The 18,563-nt window shown below is 45.1% G+C and overlaps 1 protein-coding gene across 1 annotated transcript in view; it reads right to left on the bottom strand.

The window, feature by feature from the left end:
• Window positions 1-658: 658 nt before the first annotated feature.
• The window catches only part of STK32C (serine/threonine kinase 32C), a 348,290-nt gene continuing 330,385 nt past the window's right edge, over window positions 659-18,563 (bottom strand). The window contains exons 10-12 of the mRNA XM_040437577.1: window positions 14,803-14,934; window positions 12,750-12,814; window positions 659-1,567 (exon numbers count right to left, since the gene is read on the bottom strand). Coding sequence (XP_040293511.1) covers window positions 1,414-1,567; window positions 12,750-12,814; window positions 14,803-14,934 — 351 coding nt within the window. The 3' untranslated portion in view covers window positions 659-1,413. The remainder of the gene's footprint in view (window positions 1,568-12,749; window positions 12,815-14,802; window positions 14,935-18,563) is intronic.

An 18,563-nucleotide genomic window follows, 5' to 3' on the forward strand; every position in this document is an offset into this window, starting at 1 on the left:
TTCCCTTTTCTCCCCATTCATTGTCAATGGGGACAAAACTGAACTGAACGAAACAGAGTGCACCAGAATGCATTCCGTTCCGTTTGGTTGCGTCCCCATCGCGGACAGAAAAACGCTGCAAGACGGATCCGTCCTGACTCACAATGTAGGTCAATGGTGGAGGATCCGTTTTCTCAGACACAATAGAAAACGGATCCGTCCCCCATTGACTTTTAATGGTGTTCATGACGGATCCATCTTGGCTATTTTAAAGATAATACAACCAGTTCATAACGGATGCAGACGGTTGTATTATCATGACGGAAGCGTTTTTGCTGATCCATGACAGATCCAGCAAAAACACTAATGTGAAAGTAGCCGCAATCAGAAATGCAAAAACATAAAATAAAAATTATATATATATATATAATCGTCCATGCCTATGGATAGGCTATTGTGCCATAAAGTCAAGTCAATGAGCTGTTGAGCCACTAGATGGCAGCATTCTACCAAATAATTCTAACCTAGGCATCTATATGGCATTTTCTGTATATTTTTATGCACATCACTGGTTGTAAGTGGCCAGTGAATTAAACCAATTTAGAAAGATCCATTGTCTACACAGCAATGAAATGATTTTTTAAAAATCCATAAAAATTCACACCATGAGAAGCAGAAATACAATTTCTGATACTTTATTCAATATTTTAATTAAAAATGTCATTTAGTTCAATAACGTCTCCCCCCCAGAATATACAAGCCAAGAAAAAGAAAAAACGGTGTTAGGGACGAATGGATAAAATTTATGAAACAATGTCTATACATCATCGCCTCCAGAAGGGATCTTAGATTTGGGTGGAGGGTACGTCGTCTGCTTGTATAAATGTATCCTTAAAGAAATAGCTCGATGCAAACCTGCGGATGGCTGCTGTCATTTGTTTTGCCATGCTTTACTGAGCAAAGCAGTGACTGGCAGCCATGTTTATCAGGCGATCCTGCTGACTCATGTGTAGTCCTTCCTGAATGGTTGCACCAGCTTAATAACTGCCTCCTTGTGATTCCTCGCCAGGCCTAGCCCGGTGCATTTCTTGGTTGGATGTCACATTACACCGACACATTCTCTCTTACAAGATAGAAAAAGCACAAACTGCTTGATGTAGCAAAAAGGCCCCTTCAGTTATAATGTAACCGGATCTGAGTTTCCGAGAACCTCCATCCTCTCGTGTTCCTATGATATCCCTGTAAAAAATCACGCATTGATGTATCGAGGAATCGGATTCGAATAGCTAAGTGCACCTTGTATTTTGATAGTTTTGAGCAGCAATGTTTCGCCGCTCAGTGGATTTTCGTTTCATTAAGTCTTCATTTATGCAACCTGAGAAGGACATCCATGACCTCTGAAGCTTCAGGATCATGTTCCCAGGAGCCGGAGAATTAGTTGATGCTGCCCGTAGAAGAACAGACAGAGACGCACATGCTGAGGGTGGAATTTTCTGCTTCATTCTCTGCCTCCGCCTCAAGTGGTGCCTCTGCCTCCTCTGTTGACTCCTGGCCCAGCCGAGCTCCTATTTCTGGAGTCTTCTTCGGCCTGAAAATAGAAGGACACAATTTTCAGTGGTTTAATGATGACGGGGAGCGGAAGAACATAACACAGAGAGACGTGAAGATCCTGGATTGTAGAAAATACTCAATGCCTCGTACATTTTTTAGATAACTGGTAATTTGTTCACTGATTCTACAATTTTGGCCTTTGGCTTAAAGGGTTTCTGTCACCCCACAAAACTCATTTCTTTTTTTTTGGATAGTTAGATTCCTCATAGTGCGATATAGGAGAATATAATGCTCTTACTTACTTTCATGCGGCCGATTCTTTATAAAACGAAGTTTTATAATATGTAAATGAGGGCTCTACCAGCAAGTAGGGCGTCTACTTGCTGGTAGCTGCTGCAGAAATCCGCCCCCTCGCCGTGTTGATTGACAGGGCCAGCCGGGATCTCCTCCTCCGGCCGGCCCTGTCAGTAATTCAAAAATCGCGCGCCTCTGGTCATTCGGCGCAGGCGCTCTGAGATGAGGAGGCTCGTCTCCTCAGCACTCCCTCAGTGCGCCTGCGCCGATGACGTCTTCTCTTTCGGTGATGTCATCGGCGCAGGCGCACTGAGGAGACGAGCCTCCTCATCTCAGAGCGCCTGCGCCGAATGACCAGAGGCGCGCGATTTTTGAATTACTGACAGGGCCGGCCGGAGGAGGAGATCACGGCTGGCCCTGTCAATCAACACGGCGAGGGGGCGGATTGCTGCTGCGGCTACCAGCAAGTAGACGCCCTACTTGCTGGTAGAGCCCTCATTTACATATTATAAAACTTTGTTTTATAAAGAATCGGCCGCATGAAAGTAAGTAAGACTATTATATTCTCCTATATCGCACTATGAAGAATCTAACTATCCAAAAAAAAAAAAGGAGTTTTGTGGGGTGACAGAAACCCTTTAAAGAGGACCTTTCATCAGTTTCGACATAGGCTAATTAGGGTATTACCTTGTAGGGCGGCCCCCACTCATGCCATGGGTGTTTTTTTTTTTTTTTTCAAAAGCAAACCCCCCTCCCCTCCCAATGATTTGGCGCGCTGTATTATAATGAGCAGTATACTCGCAGTGGGCGTCTCCTTCTCCCGGGCTGTGAGCGCGATCCAATCAGAGCGGACCGCACACCGCCAGGGAGAGGGAGCTCAAGTTCTCGCAAGATTGGAGATTCGTCCGTCGGCGAGTTATATTCACAGGCAAGCCAGTGATCACGCTCGCTCTGTGATATATAACTCGCCGGCATGAGCGCGCACGCTGCTTATTGCCGACGCGCGTGCCGAATCAAGAGCTGAATTTGTTTATTTAAACTAACTACATGCAGACCCCCAAGATGGTATCAATGAAAACTACAGCAAAAGAGCCCTTACATAGCTCCATAGACAGAAATGTAAAAAAAAGTTATTGGTCAGAATGTAGCGATGCAAATAAATGATGCGTATTGAAACATAAACAATATAAAGGTGCAATTATGTTTCCTTCCAATTCCACCCAATTAATATTGTTTGTAGCTTCCCAATACACTGTATGGCATATTAGATGTTGCCATTAGAAAATGCTACTTGTCCCGCAAAAACAAGCCCTGATACGGCTATGTGAACGGAAAAATATATAAGTTATGGTTTTTAGAAGGCAGGAAGTAAAAAACGAAAATGAAAAAATGAAAAATGGCTACAATCGGGAAGGGGATAGTACAGTAAAAACACTTCACATCACATTGTACTTTGCATTATGGTTAGATATGCAAATTTTCCGTAAACAATATGTATGTTAATAAAGGGGTTTTCTGAGATTTTTTTTTACTGATGACCTATCCTCAGGATAGGTCATCAGTATCTGACTGGTGGGGGTCTGACACCCGAGATCCCCCAAGATCAGCTGAGTAGGCATTGGTGCTCTCAGTAGAGCTGCGGCCTTCTCTCTGCTTTTCCTAGGCCAGTGACGACACGTTCATCCTTCATGTGGCCCAGGAGCAGATTGGCACCATTCAAGTGAATGGGGCTGAGCGTGATACCAAGCACAGCCACTATACAATGTATGGCGCTGTGCTTGGTGATCTGCGAGAAGGCTGCAGCGCTCACAAGAGTACTGGTGCCTTTACAAACAGCTGATCATCAGGGGTCCCGGGAGTCGGACCCCCACCTATCAGATACTGGTGACTTATCCAGAGGATAGGTCAGCAGTATAAAAAAAAAAAAAAACATTTAATGTACAGTATTATATAGTTTGGCATTTTTACATTATAGCAACCTAATTACTTCAGGACGCCTCCGCTGTACTGATAATGTTATTAACATGTCCTGCTTACCAGTACCAGAAACGATGATTCAATTACCAGGAAGCATTATTCTATTACCAGGCCATTATAAATGAGAAAGTAGCAGGCAGCGCCGGATATTCCTCGCCTACATGAAGAACGATTGTTTCTAAAAAGGCGCTGTCATCTTAAAGCTGGGAAATGAGAAGCCTTATAGCAGAACCATAAAGATCACACTACAGATAACACGGATTCCTCAGACTATTGCAAAACACTCTCAGAATAAACGGCTTGTGAGGCAGTAATTTTTAAGGCAAAACTATTATCATTGCCGTTATCTAAAGAACAAACTTATTCAAAACCTATATCAGCTTTGTGAAAATATTCCTTCTGCCTAGAAGGGCATATGTCTTTTAACATTTAATTTCATTTTTAGAATTTTTAATTTCTTCACCATCCTCTAGGGGGAGCTCAAAGGCTTACTGCATACTGCTTTGCAATTGAGTTCAATGTATAAACAGTATGAGGTAAGCTCCTTAGCTCCTCCTAGTGGCGGCAGAAAGCTGTCATTCAAATGAAATAAATGCTAGTGTTGCTCTGCCGAACACTAATTTTACTCGAGCATCACGATGCTCGGCACATTTCGGTGCTCGGCACATCTCGGTGTTTGGCCGAACACCGCGTGTGCTCGAGCGTGATGCTCAAGTCTCCTCCCCGCACTTTTGTTGGATGCTACGCAGCCAATAAACGTGCAGGTAAGGCTACTTTCACACCTGCGTTGTGCGGATCCGTCTGGTATCTGCACAGACGGATCCGCACCTATAATGCAAACGTTTAGATCCGTTCAGAACGGATCCGTTTGCATTACCATGAAAAAAAATAATAATAATTTTTCGTTTTTTTTGTTCATGATAATGCAAACGGATCCGTTTTGACTTTACATTGAAAGTCAATGGGGGACGGATCCATTTGAAAATTGAGCCATATAGTGTCATCTTCAAACGGATCCGTCCCCATTGACTAACATTGTAAGTCTGGACGGATCCGCTTGCCTCCGCACGGCCAGGCGGACACCCGAACGCTGCCAGACTGATGCATTCTGAGCGGAACCGCCTCCACTAAGAATGCATTAGGGCTGGACGGATCCGTTCGGGGCCGCTTGTGAGACTCTTCAAACGGAACTCACAAGCGGAGCCCCGAACGCTAGTGTGAAAGTAGCCTAAGTACTGCCATTCACTGTAATGCTGTAGACATGTTGGCTACTGGCATTACAGTGATTGGCTAGCCGGAACGTGTCATCGGGTGCTATATAGCACCCAATGACACGTGTTCGGTTCAGTCTTAGTCAGGGAGAGCTGTGCTGAAGAAGGGACAGACAGTGTAGGGGGTAAAATAGTACTATTTTATTGAAAAAACTTGTTTGAGACCCAAAATTCCTTTTAACCCCTTAAGGACTCAGCCCTATTTCACCTTAAGGACTTTGCAAATCTGACCAGTGTCACTTTAAGTGCTGATAACTTTAAAAGGCTAGTTATTACTTTACATTCCCCATATGTCTACTTCATGTTTGGATCATTTTGGGAATGATATTTTATTTTTTGGGGATGTTACAAGGCTTAGAAGTTTAGAAGCAAATCTTGAAATTTTTCAGAAATGTTCAAAAACCTAATTTTTAGGGACCAGTTCAGGTCTGAAGTCACTTTGCGAGGCTTACATAATAGAAACCACCCAAAATGACCCCATTCTATAAACTACACCCCTCAAGGTAATTAAAACTGATTTTTACAAACGTCGTTAACCCTTTAGGTGTTCCACAAGAATTAATGGAAAATAGAGATACAATTTCAAAATTTCACTTTTTTGGCAGATTTGCCATTTTAATAATTTTTTTCCAGTTGCAAAGCAAGGGTTAACAGCCAAACCAAGCTCAATATTTATGGCCCTGATTCTGTAGTTTACAGAAACACCCCATATGTGGTCGTAAACTGCTGTACGGGCACACGGCAGGGCGCAGAAGGAAAGAAATGCCATACGGTTTTTGGAAGGCAGGTTTTACTGGACTGGTTTATTTGACACCATGTCCCATTTGAAGCCCCCCTGATGCACCCCTAGAGTAGAAACTTCATAAAAGTGACCCCATCTAAGAAACTACACCCCTCAAGGTGATATTTTTATAGACCAAGTTGTCACGGATGCGGTAATACCTAATATGTATACTTTTTTTTAATTTATGTAAGTTTTACACAATGATTTCTTTTTTTAAACAAACAAAATCATGTTTTAGTGTTTCCATAGACTAAGAGCCATAATTTTTTCAGTTTTTGGGCTATAACCTTGGGTAGGGTATGATTTTTGCGGGATGGATGACGGTTTTATTGGGACTATTTTGGGGTGCATATGACTTTTTGATCGCTTGCTCTTACACTTTTTGTGATGTAAGGTGACAAAAAATGGTTTATTTAGCACAGTTTTTCTTTTAATTTTTTTACGGTGTTCATCTGAGGGGTTAGGTCATGTGATATTTTTATAGAGCCGGTCGATACGGACACGGCGATACCTAATATGTATACTTTTTTTTTATTTATGTAACTTTTACACAATAATATCATTTAAAAAACAAATCATGTTTTAGTGTCTCCATATTCTGAGAGCCATAGTTTTTTCAGTTTTTGGGCGATTATCTTAGGTAGGGTCTCATTTTTTGCGGGATGAGATGACGGTTTGATTGGCACTATTTTGGGGTGCATATGACTTTTTTATCACTTGCTATTACACTTTTTGTGATGTAAGGTGACAAAAAATGGTTTATTTAGCACAGTTTTTATTTTTTATTTTTCACTCGTCACCGGAAGGCAGCACGATGCCTTCCTTAGACATCGCGCTGCCTTCCATGCCATCGGGTCCCCCCCTACAGCCGCATGGGGACCCGATGGCACCGCCGCCTGCTGCCTGCCGGATAAGGTAAAAGCCGCAAACCGCAGGTCTGAATTGACCTGCGGTTTGCGGTGATCGCAGACACGGGGGGGTCACAGGACCCCCCCCCCCGGCGTTGTGACAGGATGCTCACTGAATGATTTCAGCGGACATCCTATTGTGATTAACCCCCACCGCGCTGCAATCGCGATTTAAAGTTAGGAAGTACCGTTACACCCTGAGTCCTTAAGGACTCGGGAAACAGGGCGTACCGGAACGCCCTAAGTCCTTAAGGGGTTAAGGACTATAGTTGTATCTGGCAGCAATATATATTTTAGCGCAACCTGCGCTAAATAGCTTGCGGTTGTTTGGCCGCTGCAGACAGCGACATTATCTGCGCTACATCTCATGTGTAGCGTGTGCGCAGCCTAAAAATATCTGTGACATCCAATGTACTTTTTCCATAGACGGTGTCCACTGCGGACAGTTACATTACCTGCGCTACATCTCCTGTATAACGTTTGCGCATCCTAAATATCTGTGACATTAAGTTTAATTTTTTCTTAGCCGCTGGTGACAGCGACATTATCTGCACTACACCTCCTGTTTAACGTTTGCGCATCCTAAAAATATCTGTGACATTCTGTGTACTTTATTTGCGCATACACTTACAAAACCTGGGCTACTGTACGTGTGACATACTTGCAAGCATATATACCATTTAATATGTGCAAGGCGAGCAGTAAAGGACGGGGAAGTGGCCGTGCTGCTGATGGTGCACGCAGAGGCCGTGGCCCTGGGCGTGGTGAAACTGTGCCTGCTGCTAGAGCACAAGAAACACACTTATCCACAATACCTAGCTTCATGTCCCAGTTTGCAGGGCGGCGCAGGACACCACTCTCAGTCAGACCAGTGCGACCAAGTGGTCGGTTGGATTGCAGCAGATAATGCTTCCAGTCGGTTAAGCACCACCCTGTCTTCCACAAAGTCCAGTCTCAGTAGCCAAGAGTCTGGTCAACAGAATCCTCCCCCTGATCCTCCTTCATCCCACCATGTAGAGTCTTGGCAAACAAGTGATCCCACACTCGGATATTCCGAGGAGCTCTTTTCATCGCCATTCCTTGATTTGGGCCTCTCGACAAGCCGCTTGAAGAGGGACATGAGGAGATCTTGTGCCCTGATTCCCAAGCTCTTGAGCATCCACAGTCACAAGAACATGACGGTGGGGAACGGCAATTAGTGTCTCAAGAGGTTGATGATGAGGATGAGAAACAGTTGTCAATAACAGGTTGTTGTTAGGTCAACAAGTCAGGAGGATGACCAGAGTGAAGAAGTGGAAGAGGAGGTGGTGGACGATGAAGTCAATTATCCAACCTGGGAAGGTGGCAAGCCGAGCGAGGACAGCAGTAGAGAGGGGGAGGGATCCGCAGCACCGCAACAGGCTAGAAAAGGCAGTGGGGTGGCAAAAAGGAGAAGGCGGGCCACACCAAACAGGCCCGCAACTGTTCCCCGGAGCACCCCCTTGCGGTAATCTCCCTTGCCAAGGGGTAGGTGTTCCGCAGTATGGCGCTTTTTTGAGGAAAGTGCAGACGATAAAAGAATTGTCATTTGCAACCTGTGCCGTACCAAAATGAGCAGGGGCATAAAAACTATCAACCTCACCACCACCAGCATGATTCGCCACATGGCATCAAAGCACCCTAATAGGTGGGCCGAACACATGGGTCCACAATCAGTGTCTGCGGGTCACACCACTGCCTCCTCTTCCCCTGTGTTAGGTGCTGGCCAATCCCCTGTCCAAGACGCAGGCCCAGATGCCTCCCGCCATGCACCTGGACCTTCGGAAGCACCATCAGCTACCACATCCACTTCTGTGTCCCACCGCAGCGTACATATGTCTATATCCCAGGCCTTTGAACAAAAGTGCAAATACCCAGCCACCCACCCACAGGCCATAGCACTAAATGCGCACCTTTCCAAATTGCTGGCCCTGGAAATGTTGCCATTTAGGCTTGTGGACACTAAGGCTTTCCGTAGCCTGATGGCGGTAGCCGTCCTGCGTTACGCAGTCCCCAGCCACTAATATTTTTCACGGTGTGCAGTCCCAGCCTTAAACCAGCATGTGTCTCGTAACATCACCCGTGCCCTGACCAACGCAGTTATTGGGAAGGTCCACTTAACGACTGGCACATGGACAAGTGCTTTTGGCCAGGGACGCTACATTGCCCTGACGGCACACTGGGTGAACGTTGTGGAGGCCTGGAGCGAGACGTACCCTGGGATGTCACAGGTGCTAACGACACCAAGGATTGCGTGCCCTACTTCCATCAGGGTTTCCGCCACCACCTACGTTAATGGCTGAAACCCCCCCTTCTCCTCCTCCACCTCCTCCTCCACTTCCACCTCTGAATTATTATCTTGCAGCACCAGTCAGACATCAGTCAGTAGCTGTAAGCAGTCTAGCACTGCAGTGGGGAAGCGGCAACAGGCCGTGCTGAAACTGATCTGCTTAGGTGACAAACAGGACACCGCCGCAGAGCTGTGGCAGGGTATAAGGGACCAGACTGAGCTGTGGCTCTCGCCAGTCAACCTACAACCAGGCATGTGTCTGATAATGGCCGTAACTTGGAGGGGCGGCTTTGGAGCTCGGCAAGCTAACACACATACTATGCCTAGCCCACGTTTTCAACTTAGTGGTTCAGCGGTTTCTCAAAACCTACCCCAATTTGCCTGAGCTACTGGTGAAGGTGCGCCGCGTGCGTGCCCATTTCCACAAGTCATCAACATCTTCCGCCGGTCTGGCAACACTGAAGCAGTGCTTGCAATTGCCAGCTCACCGACTGTTGTGCGACGTGAGCATGCGCTGGAACTCGGCGTTCCACATGTTGGCCAGGCTTTGTGAGCAGCAGAAGGCAGTAGTGGAATACCAGCTGCAACATGGTCATTGCCTTTCCAGTCAGCTTTCACTCTTCACAAGTGACGAGTGGGCATGGATGTCTGACCTCTGTGAGGTTTTACGCAACTTTCAACACAGAGGGTGAGTGGCGATAACGCTATTATCAACATAACCATCCCACTTCTGTGTCTACTCAAACGCTCGCTGCTCACAATTAAGGCGGACGCTTTGCATGTGGAAGAGGTGGAAATGGGGGAAGACAGTACACAGGGTGATAGCCAGACCACCCTCAGTTCGTCTTCTCAGCACAAGTTGGATGATGAGGAGCAGGAGACGGTTGCCTCCGCTACAGAGGGTAGTACCCATAGAAGTTTTATTCCATCTGTTCAGCGTGGATGGGTAGAAGAGGAGGAAGAGGATGAGGAGATTGAGAGTCATCCTCCTGATGAGGACAGCGAAGTCTTGTCTGTTGGGACTCTGGCACACATGGCTGACTTTATGTTAGGCTGCCTTTCCCGTGACCCTCGCGTTGTACGCATTTTGGCCAACACCGATTACTGGTTGTTCACCCTTCTCGACCCCCGCTACAAAGAGAACTTCTCATCTCTCATTCCTGTGGTGGAGAGGACAAGCAAAATGGTGCAATACCAGAAGGTCCTTGTGGAAAGATTTCTCCAAATATTTTCAGCTGACAACGCTGGCTGCAGAGTATGTAGGTCCTTGGCCAACTGAGGATGGGAGATGAGGGGAACACAAAGCAGTTTCAACAGAGGCAGGCCAACACTCTCCAAGGCCTGGGATAGATTTATGACACCCCACCAGCACCCTCAACCTGATGTGCGGCCTAGTGTCACAAGGAGGGAAAAAATTTGGAAGATGGTAAAGGAGTACGTAGCAGACTGTGTCAGCATCCTCAGTGATCCCTCTGTGCCTTACAACTATTGGGTGTCCAAGCTGGACACGTGGCACGAACTGGCGCTCTACGCCTTAAAGGTGCTGGCCTGCCCTGCCGCCAGCGTTTTGTCAGAGCGTGTATTTAGTGCTGCTGAGGGCATAATAACTGATAAGCACATCCACCTGTCAACTGAAAATGCTGAGCGGTTGACCCTTATATAAATGAACAAGGCCTGGATTGCCCCTGACTTCTCTACTCCTCCACCAGAGGAAAGCGGCTGAACATAAAGGCACTTTAAATGTGGCTTTTATCATGTATTGAATACACTATATTTCCATGCACCCCTTCCACCACAATAAAGGGTATATGGTTCAATCTCCCTTTTCTCATCCTCCTCCATCATATTAACATGCTTATTAGGCTGCCCTTGCTCCTAATGTTTTAGAGGGTCAGATCAGCAGCAGGCCCTCACCCATAATGTTTTAGAGGGTCACCAGCAGGCCCTCACCCATAATGCTTTTGAGGGTCACCAGCAGGCCCTCTCCCATAATGTTTTTGAGGGTCACCAGCAGGCCCTCATCCATAATGTTTTAGAGGGTCACCAGCAGGGCCTCGCCCCTAAATGTTTTTAAAGGGGGCACCAGCAGGCCCTCGCCCATAATGTTTTAGAGGGTCAACAGCAGGCCCTTGCTCCTAATGTTTTTGAGGGTCACAGCAGGCCTGGGTTACAGCAGGCCCTCGCCCTAATGTTTTAGAGGGTCAGTTCAGCAGCAGACCCTCACCCCTAATGTTTTAGAGGGTCACCAGCAGGCCGTTGCTCCTAATGTTTTTGAGGGTCACCAGCAGGCTATCAATCATAATTTTTCCAGGGTGTGTATGATATGTGTAATAAAGGGTGTATTGGAGTGCCGGTTCCTTGCAATTTTTGGCAGCCCTTTCACTTAGTGCATAGGCTTTATGAGTGTAGAAGTCCCACTACCTGATCAATTGTACCACAATGTGAATGAGGCCCTCCTTTATGTGATATGCAGGTTGTATCGGAGTACCTCTTCCTTGTAATTTTTAGCAGCACTTGCACTTTATATACAAGTAAATATACAGGAAAGAATGTTCCCTAACAATTTTTCCTATAAAATTGATTTAATCTTCGGTTTTGTGCGTATTATTGTCAGTCTGTAAAAGTGGCGTACTACTCAGACAACATCATTCCCAGCAGTGACCTGGGAGTCCAAGATGCATCCAGACATCCTCCCCATGCTGTTCCAGAACCATTTCGGTGGTGTTTCCATCAATTTCTGACATTTTCCTATGAACCAGACACCCTCCCCTCTTGTGAGCAGGGGGTGCCTGGCTTAATGTTCGGGTTCTCCCATTGACCTCCATTGTGCTCGGGTGCTTGGTAGAGCACCCAAGCATCCCAAGGTGTTCTACTCGAGCACCCGAGCACTTTGGTGCTCAACCAACACTAATAAATGCAGCAATTTGCTGTTCGTGAAGTGGGGAGCGACTTAGCGGTATTGTTGCAATCAACAGATATCACTGCAGTGTTGCTTTTCACCTCTAGTAAAGCTACATGATATGGCACCCATTAAAAGGCCATCTATAGTATGCAAGAATGAGATGGGTCTTTGCTCTCTTTGTAGTTGATCTCCTCCCTAAAGAGCTCTACAACCTACAGAGATCCTTAGGTCTTTCATATGGTAGCAAAGTCACACTATGTGGCCCCTGGCTGTCCAACAACTACAGCCAAAAAAGGGGTTCCCTGGCCCCATAAAAGGCGGCACTTTCCTTCCCCTGTTCTCAGCATCACTGCATCCAGGCAAGATGTTTACAGGCAGAACTTCCTGTTTTCATCAGCTTCCTGCTGGTTTTGCTAACCAAATCCAGCACGCTTTGTTCTGCAATTTTTTACAGGGTTTGCTCTGCCTAACTAACATGGAGAGAGAGGTGTAGGGGGTGTGAATTCTGCAGACGGAGCAGTATGGTGGAGCGAGCACAGTGAAAAGAGCAAGGCATGCTCGGACTGGTTAGTCAGAAACGTATAAAAACAGGAAGTTCTGCCTGTAAACATCTTGCCTGGATGCAGTGATGCTGAGAGCAAGGGAAGGAAAGTGCTTACATGAAAAAGAGGTATACAGACTAAAATACTCTGGGGTGACAAAATAATTTTCATTCAGGGACTGGAGAACCCTTTTAAATGTAAATAGTATCAAATATGGCTACCATCATACTTACTTTTCACGGTTAAAAATGACAAAATCTTGTTGAATTGCATCTAGACACTCCTGCAGGAAATCATCCTGTGAAAATAAAGCCATAGAGAATTTAAAAAGTGGCTAAAGCAATCGACCATATGATTATTACAGGAAAACAAGCACAAAAATATTTTATCAGATTTGTAAAAAAATTGTTTATATTTTTCTTCCTTACAGCCACAAGACCTAGATGCCCCCCACCCTTCATGTTCAGGAGGTGGGGGAGGTTGTATCAGATTTAGGGCTCATGTACACGACCGCATGTATTTTGCGGTCTGCAAAAAACGGATCCGCAAAAAATACAGATGACATCCGTGTGCATTCCGTATTTTGCAGAACACAACAGCTGGCACTTCATAGAACAGTACTATCCTTGTCCTTAGTGCGGACCATAATAGGACATGTTCTATTTTTGGGGGAACGGAAATACAGAAACGGAATGCACACAGAGTAACTTATGTCTTTTTGCGGATCCATTGAAGTGAATGGTTCCGCTAAAAGTCCGCAAAAAAAATAGAACGAATACAGAAGGAAAATACGTTCGTGTGCATGATAATAGGGGGTGGATAGTTCTGTGTTCTTATTAAAGTAGATATAAACAGCCTTATAACATCTCTACAGCTTCATTGCTCTATCTATGATCGAAAAATCACTTTCCCCCACAGTCCAGGTCTCAACCGATGTCTTGGCCAAGACATTTTCTTAGTAAACAATCAAGCTTACATGGTGTAACAGGGTTGATTCATTGCAGTTGTACACATCCTTAAAGGGGCTTTCAAAGCTAGGGGTAATCATTTTATTAAAAAACTGGGTTGGAATAAGTTAACATAAAGAAATAATAACCCACCTCACCGATCCCCCTCTGCAGTTGCTTGTGTCGCTGCTGCTCTCCACTTCCTGCTCCTGGGCTCAACACACAGGAAATGGTTTGGACCTCCCACTCTGCCAGTCACTGGCTGCAACAATGACCCACCTCAGCCAGTGACTGACTGTGGAGGAAGTTCAAGCCATTTCCTGTGTGCCGAGGCCAGGAGCAGGAAGTAGAGAGCAGAGGGGACTGAAGTAGCATTGTAATTGCAGTGGCAGGGGATTGTGAGTATCACTTTTAAGAAAAAAACGGCATGCAATTCAAGTGTTTTAAAGGGGTTGCCCAGGATAAGGAAAACAACACTATCCCTGTCCATGGGTTGTATTTGACACTACAGCTTCGCTCCACCGCACTCAATTTGGCGGAGCTGCAATACTGCACACAACTGCTGGACGAGTCCTGCCCAAGACAGCTAGAGCACCTTCAGCTCTGCTGAACACAGAGGCCAAAGCCTGAAGCCTCTGAAGCCAGGAGGTAAAGATTCCCTGGTATTAATCTAGAGACAGACTACAGAGAGAAGTTGCAGCATAAAGAAAGAAGCAAAGTTATACAGTAAGCTTGTCAGCACAGCAGAGCCAGAGAGCATGTAACACAGTTGAGTTTGTTTGCCTGCCAGAGTAAATGCTAACACCTGCTGGGAACCAAGACAAAGCCTGAAACTGTTGGAGAAATGTTTATTTAAGTAAAGATGTTATTGAACTTCATCACAAGGTCTGGACTCAATTTATTTCTTCAAATCCCTCGATTATTCCCCCTATTTGCTCTGCTTCGGAAGACAACGCCTGGGTTCCAGCGTATCCATGTAGGAGCACCGTGACACGTGCACCAACATGAAGGGACATTTAGGCCACCCTACACCACTCTGGCATTCCTACACCTGGGTACCATCTACTACATCACTGCAACTGGCATCACGATAAACATTTGCTTTAAGGGACCCATGGCCATTGCTGCGCGTCGCAGTTGCAGATGTGAGGCTGGCTTAGCTATTTTCCTAGTTTTGCTACAATTCTGATCAAACTACTGTTGTGTGAAAGTGGCCCTAAGGTAACATCTGGCTCCTTTATTTAAAAAGAGAGAAAAGACAATTAAAAGGGCACAGAAAACACTGTGACGCCAGCCTAAAGGGTATGCCCATAATGAATGGGGTTTGAAAAGCACTTACTGACTGGGAGCTGTCTTTACTGTTATCCCTGGACTTGTTCTTGGCCAGCCGCTTCTTCTTTTTATGAAGTGGTCTTGATTCTAAGATCATCTCTTCAAGCTCAAATGTAGGATCACAATGTAACCGGCCTTTCTGTAGAGAAAAAGATACTAATCTGAAGATTGGAAGGACAAGCTTTATACATGAGGCTATGGCTGCACAAGACAAGACGGATCTTAAGTAGCAGAAGGTCCACTGCAACAAATGCACAACAAAGTCTGCATGAATTACATGTAGATTTGCTGCAGATATGACCCTAGGCACTGTAAATGGTGAAATTTGCTGTGGGGATTTGTGTGTTAATTTGCACTGCAGATCTTTTTTCCTGCAGCATGAGGATGACAGATGATAAACTCTCATCCGCTTTGCTGGTACTGTAATATGCTTAAGGCCTCTTGCACACGACCGTATGGTTTTCTCAGTATTTTGCGGTCCACAAAAAACGGATCCACAAAAATACGGATGACGTCCGTGTGCATTCCGTTTTTTGTGGAACGGAACAGCTGGCCCCTGATAGAACAGTACTATCCTTGTCCATTATGCGGACAATAATAGGACATGTTCTATCTTTGAATGTAACGGAAATATGGAAATGGAAGGCATACGGAGTACCTTTCATTTTTTTTGCGGATCCATTGAAATGAATGGTTCCGTAAACGGTCCGTATCTGGAACGCAAAAAACGAAATGGAAAAAAAAACCGTTCGTGTAAAAGAGGCCCTAAAGGACAGCTCATCCAGCCTTGTAATCACCCTCTCCATATCTCCAGGTGCACAGAGCAAGGGCCAGCCACCAGTCCAGCATAAAACTTCCTTTATTAAATTATGAAAGATGAAAAAAGTTAAGTCATAGTCAAAACCTACGCATTTTGAGTGGATACCCCACTCTTAATTATGGCATAAAATATTCAGCCAACATGCCCCACCTTTATATGACCAGTATGTCAAAGCCTGCCAATAGTGATGAGCGAAGCTAGCTTTGGATGCTGTATGAAGATCCATCTCCCGTACAGCATTAAAATGTACGGGCTGTGATGCACCAAAGTCAGTTATTTGCGAAGTCGTGTGAGACTTAGTTAAATAACTTTAGTAGTTGATTTTTAAAGTCGAGTTCAGTTTTAAGTTGTAAAGTGGTATCCACTTTAAAAATCCTTTGTCTGTGAATTTGTGAATAACTAAGGGTACTTTCACACTAGCGTTTTAGCACACTAGCTCAATACCGGACAAAAACGGATCAGTTTTATCCTAATGCATTCTGAATGGAGAGCAATCCGTTCAGGATGTATCAGTTCAGTCCCTCTTATGTTTTTTGGGCGGAGAAAATACCGCAGCATGCTGCAGTTTTTTCTCCGGCCAAAAATACTGATTACTTGCAGGAATGCCGGATCCGGCATTCATTTACATTGAAGTGTATTAGTGAAGTTGCATTAAGTGTTCCGGCAAAACGGATCCGGCTTTCCGGTCTGCGCATGCGCAGACCTTTAAAAATGCAAAAAAAATTAATACCGGAGAGACGGACACCGGAGAGACGGATTCGGTATTTCAATGCATTTTTCAGACGGATCCGCATCCGGATCCGTCTGACAAATGCCATCAGTTTGCTTCCGGATTGCCGGAATCCTCTGCCGCAATTGTGAAAGTACCCTTACTTTGGTGTACATGATACAATTATACAACAACAACAAAATAAATTATTGCAAACTGTATCAGGACTATTTATGGTATTAATGATAATAAGTAAGTTGTCGCGTGGCACATCCAATAGCTGCAGTATATTGGATGTACCACATGACAACTACGAAAAAGAATTGGGGAGCACCTTTATGGCAAATCCAATCCGGAAATCAATAGACAAACAGGGGCTTTGCTACATTTTATTAACTGTCACAAAGGCAATAGTGACACTCTGAAGGTAAAAGCTTTGGAAAGGAAACACAAACCCAGACATGGAGGAGGCTGGAAAAGAGAGGCATATTGGATCCTAACATTCAACACACATTCTCCAAAAGGTCTCAATTACAAAATAGATCTTTATTAATAATAAATATTTTTTAAGCCAAGTCCCTCTCTTGTTCGGTAGGCTTTGACATGCTGGCCATATAAAAGTGGGGTAAGCTGGCTGAATATTTTATGCCATAATTACGAGTGGGGTGTCCACTCAAAACGCTTAAGTCTTGCCTATGATTTTATTTTTTCATCTTCCGTGATTTAAAAGGGATTGTCCGGGTTCAGAGCTGAACCTGGACCTATCCCCTTATTCCCCCACTCGGCCCCTCTGACATGAGCATTGGAGAATTGCATGCTCTGATGTTCTCCCCTGCGCTGAATTGCGCAGGACAACAGCTTTTTCTGGAGATCCGATGACTGGGCTCTCCATGGGTAAGCTAGGCAGAGGCTTGACCCTAGCAGTGAGCCGGGTGATGTCACCCGATGCTAATGGGCGGGCTTTAGCACTGCCCTAGCCTGTAAAACAGCTAGGGCAGCGCTAAAGCCCACCCATCAGTGCCGGTGATGTCACCAGGAACACTGCTAGGTAAAAGGACCACTGAGGAAGGGGTTATTTAATACCCCGAAACGCGTCTGGTTCAAACCCCCCAAAGGATCACTTGCCAAGTGTGATGAAATAATATTATAGGAAATTGCCCGTCCAATACCGTCTGCCGCGCAATAGGTGACTTAAAACTTGTCGAAGTAAAGATTGTGCACAACTTTCGAGGTTCACGTGCAAACAAGCCGCCGGCGGGGGGATCCAGACGGAAGAAATTCGCGAAACTCGTAAGACTACGGTCGATTTTACTGAAAGACCAACGCCCAGAGCAACGTATCGGCATTCGTTTCATCAAATGGTAAGACTGTTCGATTTTTGGATGCCGGCTTATGTGTGTTGGGAACACACAGCTTAGTGTTTCAGCGGGACACCGCTGAGACTCCACTATAGCGGGACGCCGCTAGGATAATTAGTTGGGGAATAGCTTACAACAAGCTGTATATGAGTTCCCAGTGACTTATCTTCTTCTTCTAAAGTGACCCATATGGGATTAAGACTTTTATCTGCATGCTATAAATCTTGATCGAACAACCATCGATCTTTCCGATTCGAAGGCTTTATATTCCACACCTGTGAATGCTGCTATTGAATGCTGTTATTGAATGCTGTTATCGTGCATGTTGTTCCATTAATGGTTCAAAAATTAGCATAGGCATTTCATTCAGCGATTCCTCTATCAAGTATTTTATCGATTTTATTGTTATTGTGATGTTTGATTGTTGATGTCCTCGATTTTTATGTGATATTTTATTGTGCCCAGTACCCTCCACTATAGGGTAGCCCTTTTTATATATAATAAATTCAGTATTGGTCGCAATATCAGAGAGTGCCCAGTGTATTTTTGTTAAAGGATAACTGTCACATTTAGACCCTAATTTCAATTTTCATATATGTAGTTACTAATAACATGATATTCCAGAATCAGTTACTATTAGACTGACTTACCCCATATTTAATAAGATTCAGCCCTTAGCAACCAGTCTGCATAAAACCGCAATTTCACTATTCAGTTAAGATGGCCGCCACTGCCCTCACCCTGAGGCTAATCCCGCCTGCCCTCACTAGCCAGTAACAATAGCCCCCCAAAGGTGTCAGTAACCAGAGCCCTTCCCCCTAAAGGGTTAATCTCCTGGAGCACAAAGGGGTCCTATTGCCACATGTTGCTTTCATTTATAC

The sequence above is a fragment of the Bufo bufo genome, chromosome 6 (assembly GCF_905171765.1).
Source record: "Bufo bufo chromosome 6, aBufBuf1.1, whole genome shotgun sequence".
Classification (NCBI taxonomy): Eukaryota; Metazoa; Chordata; class Amphibia; order Anura; family Bufonidae; genus Bufo; species Bufo bufo.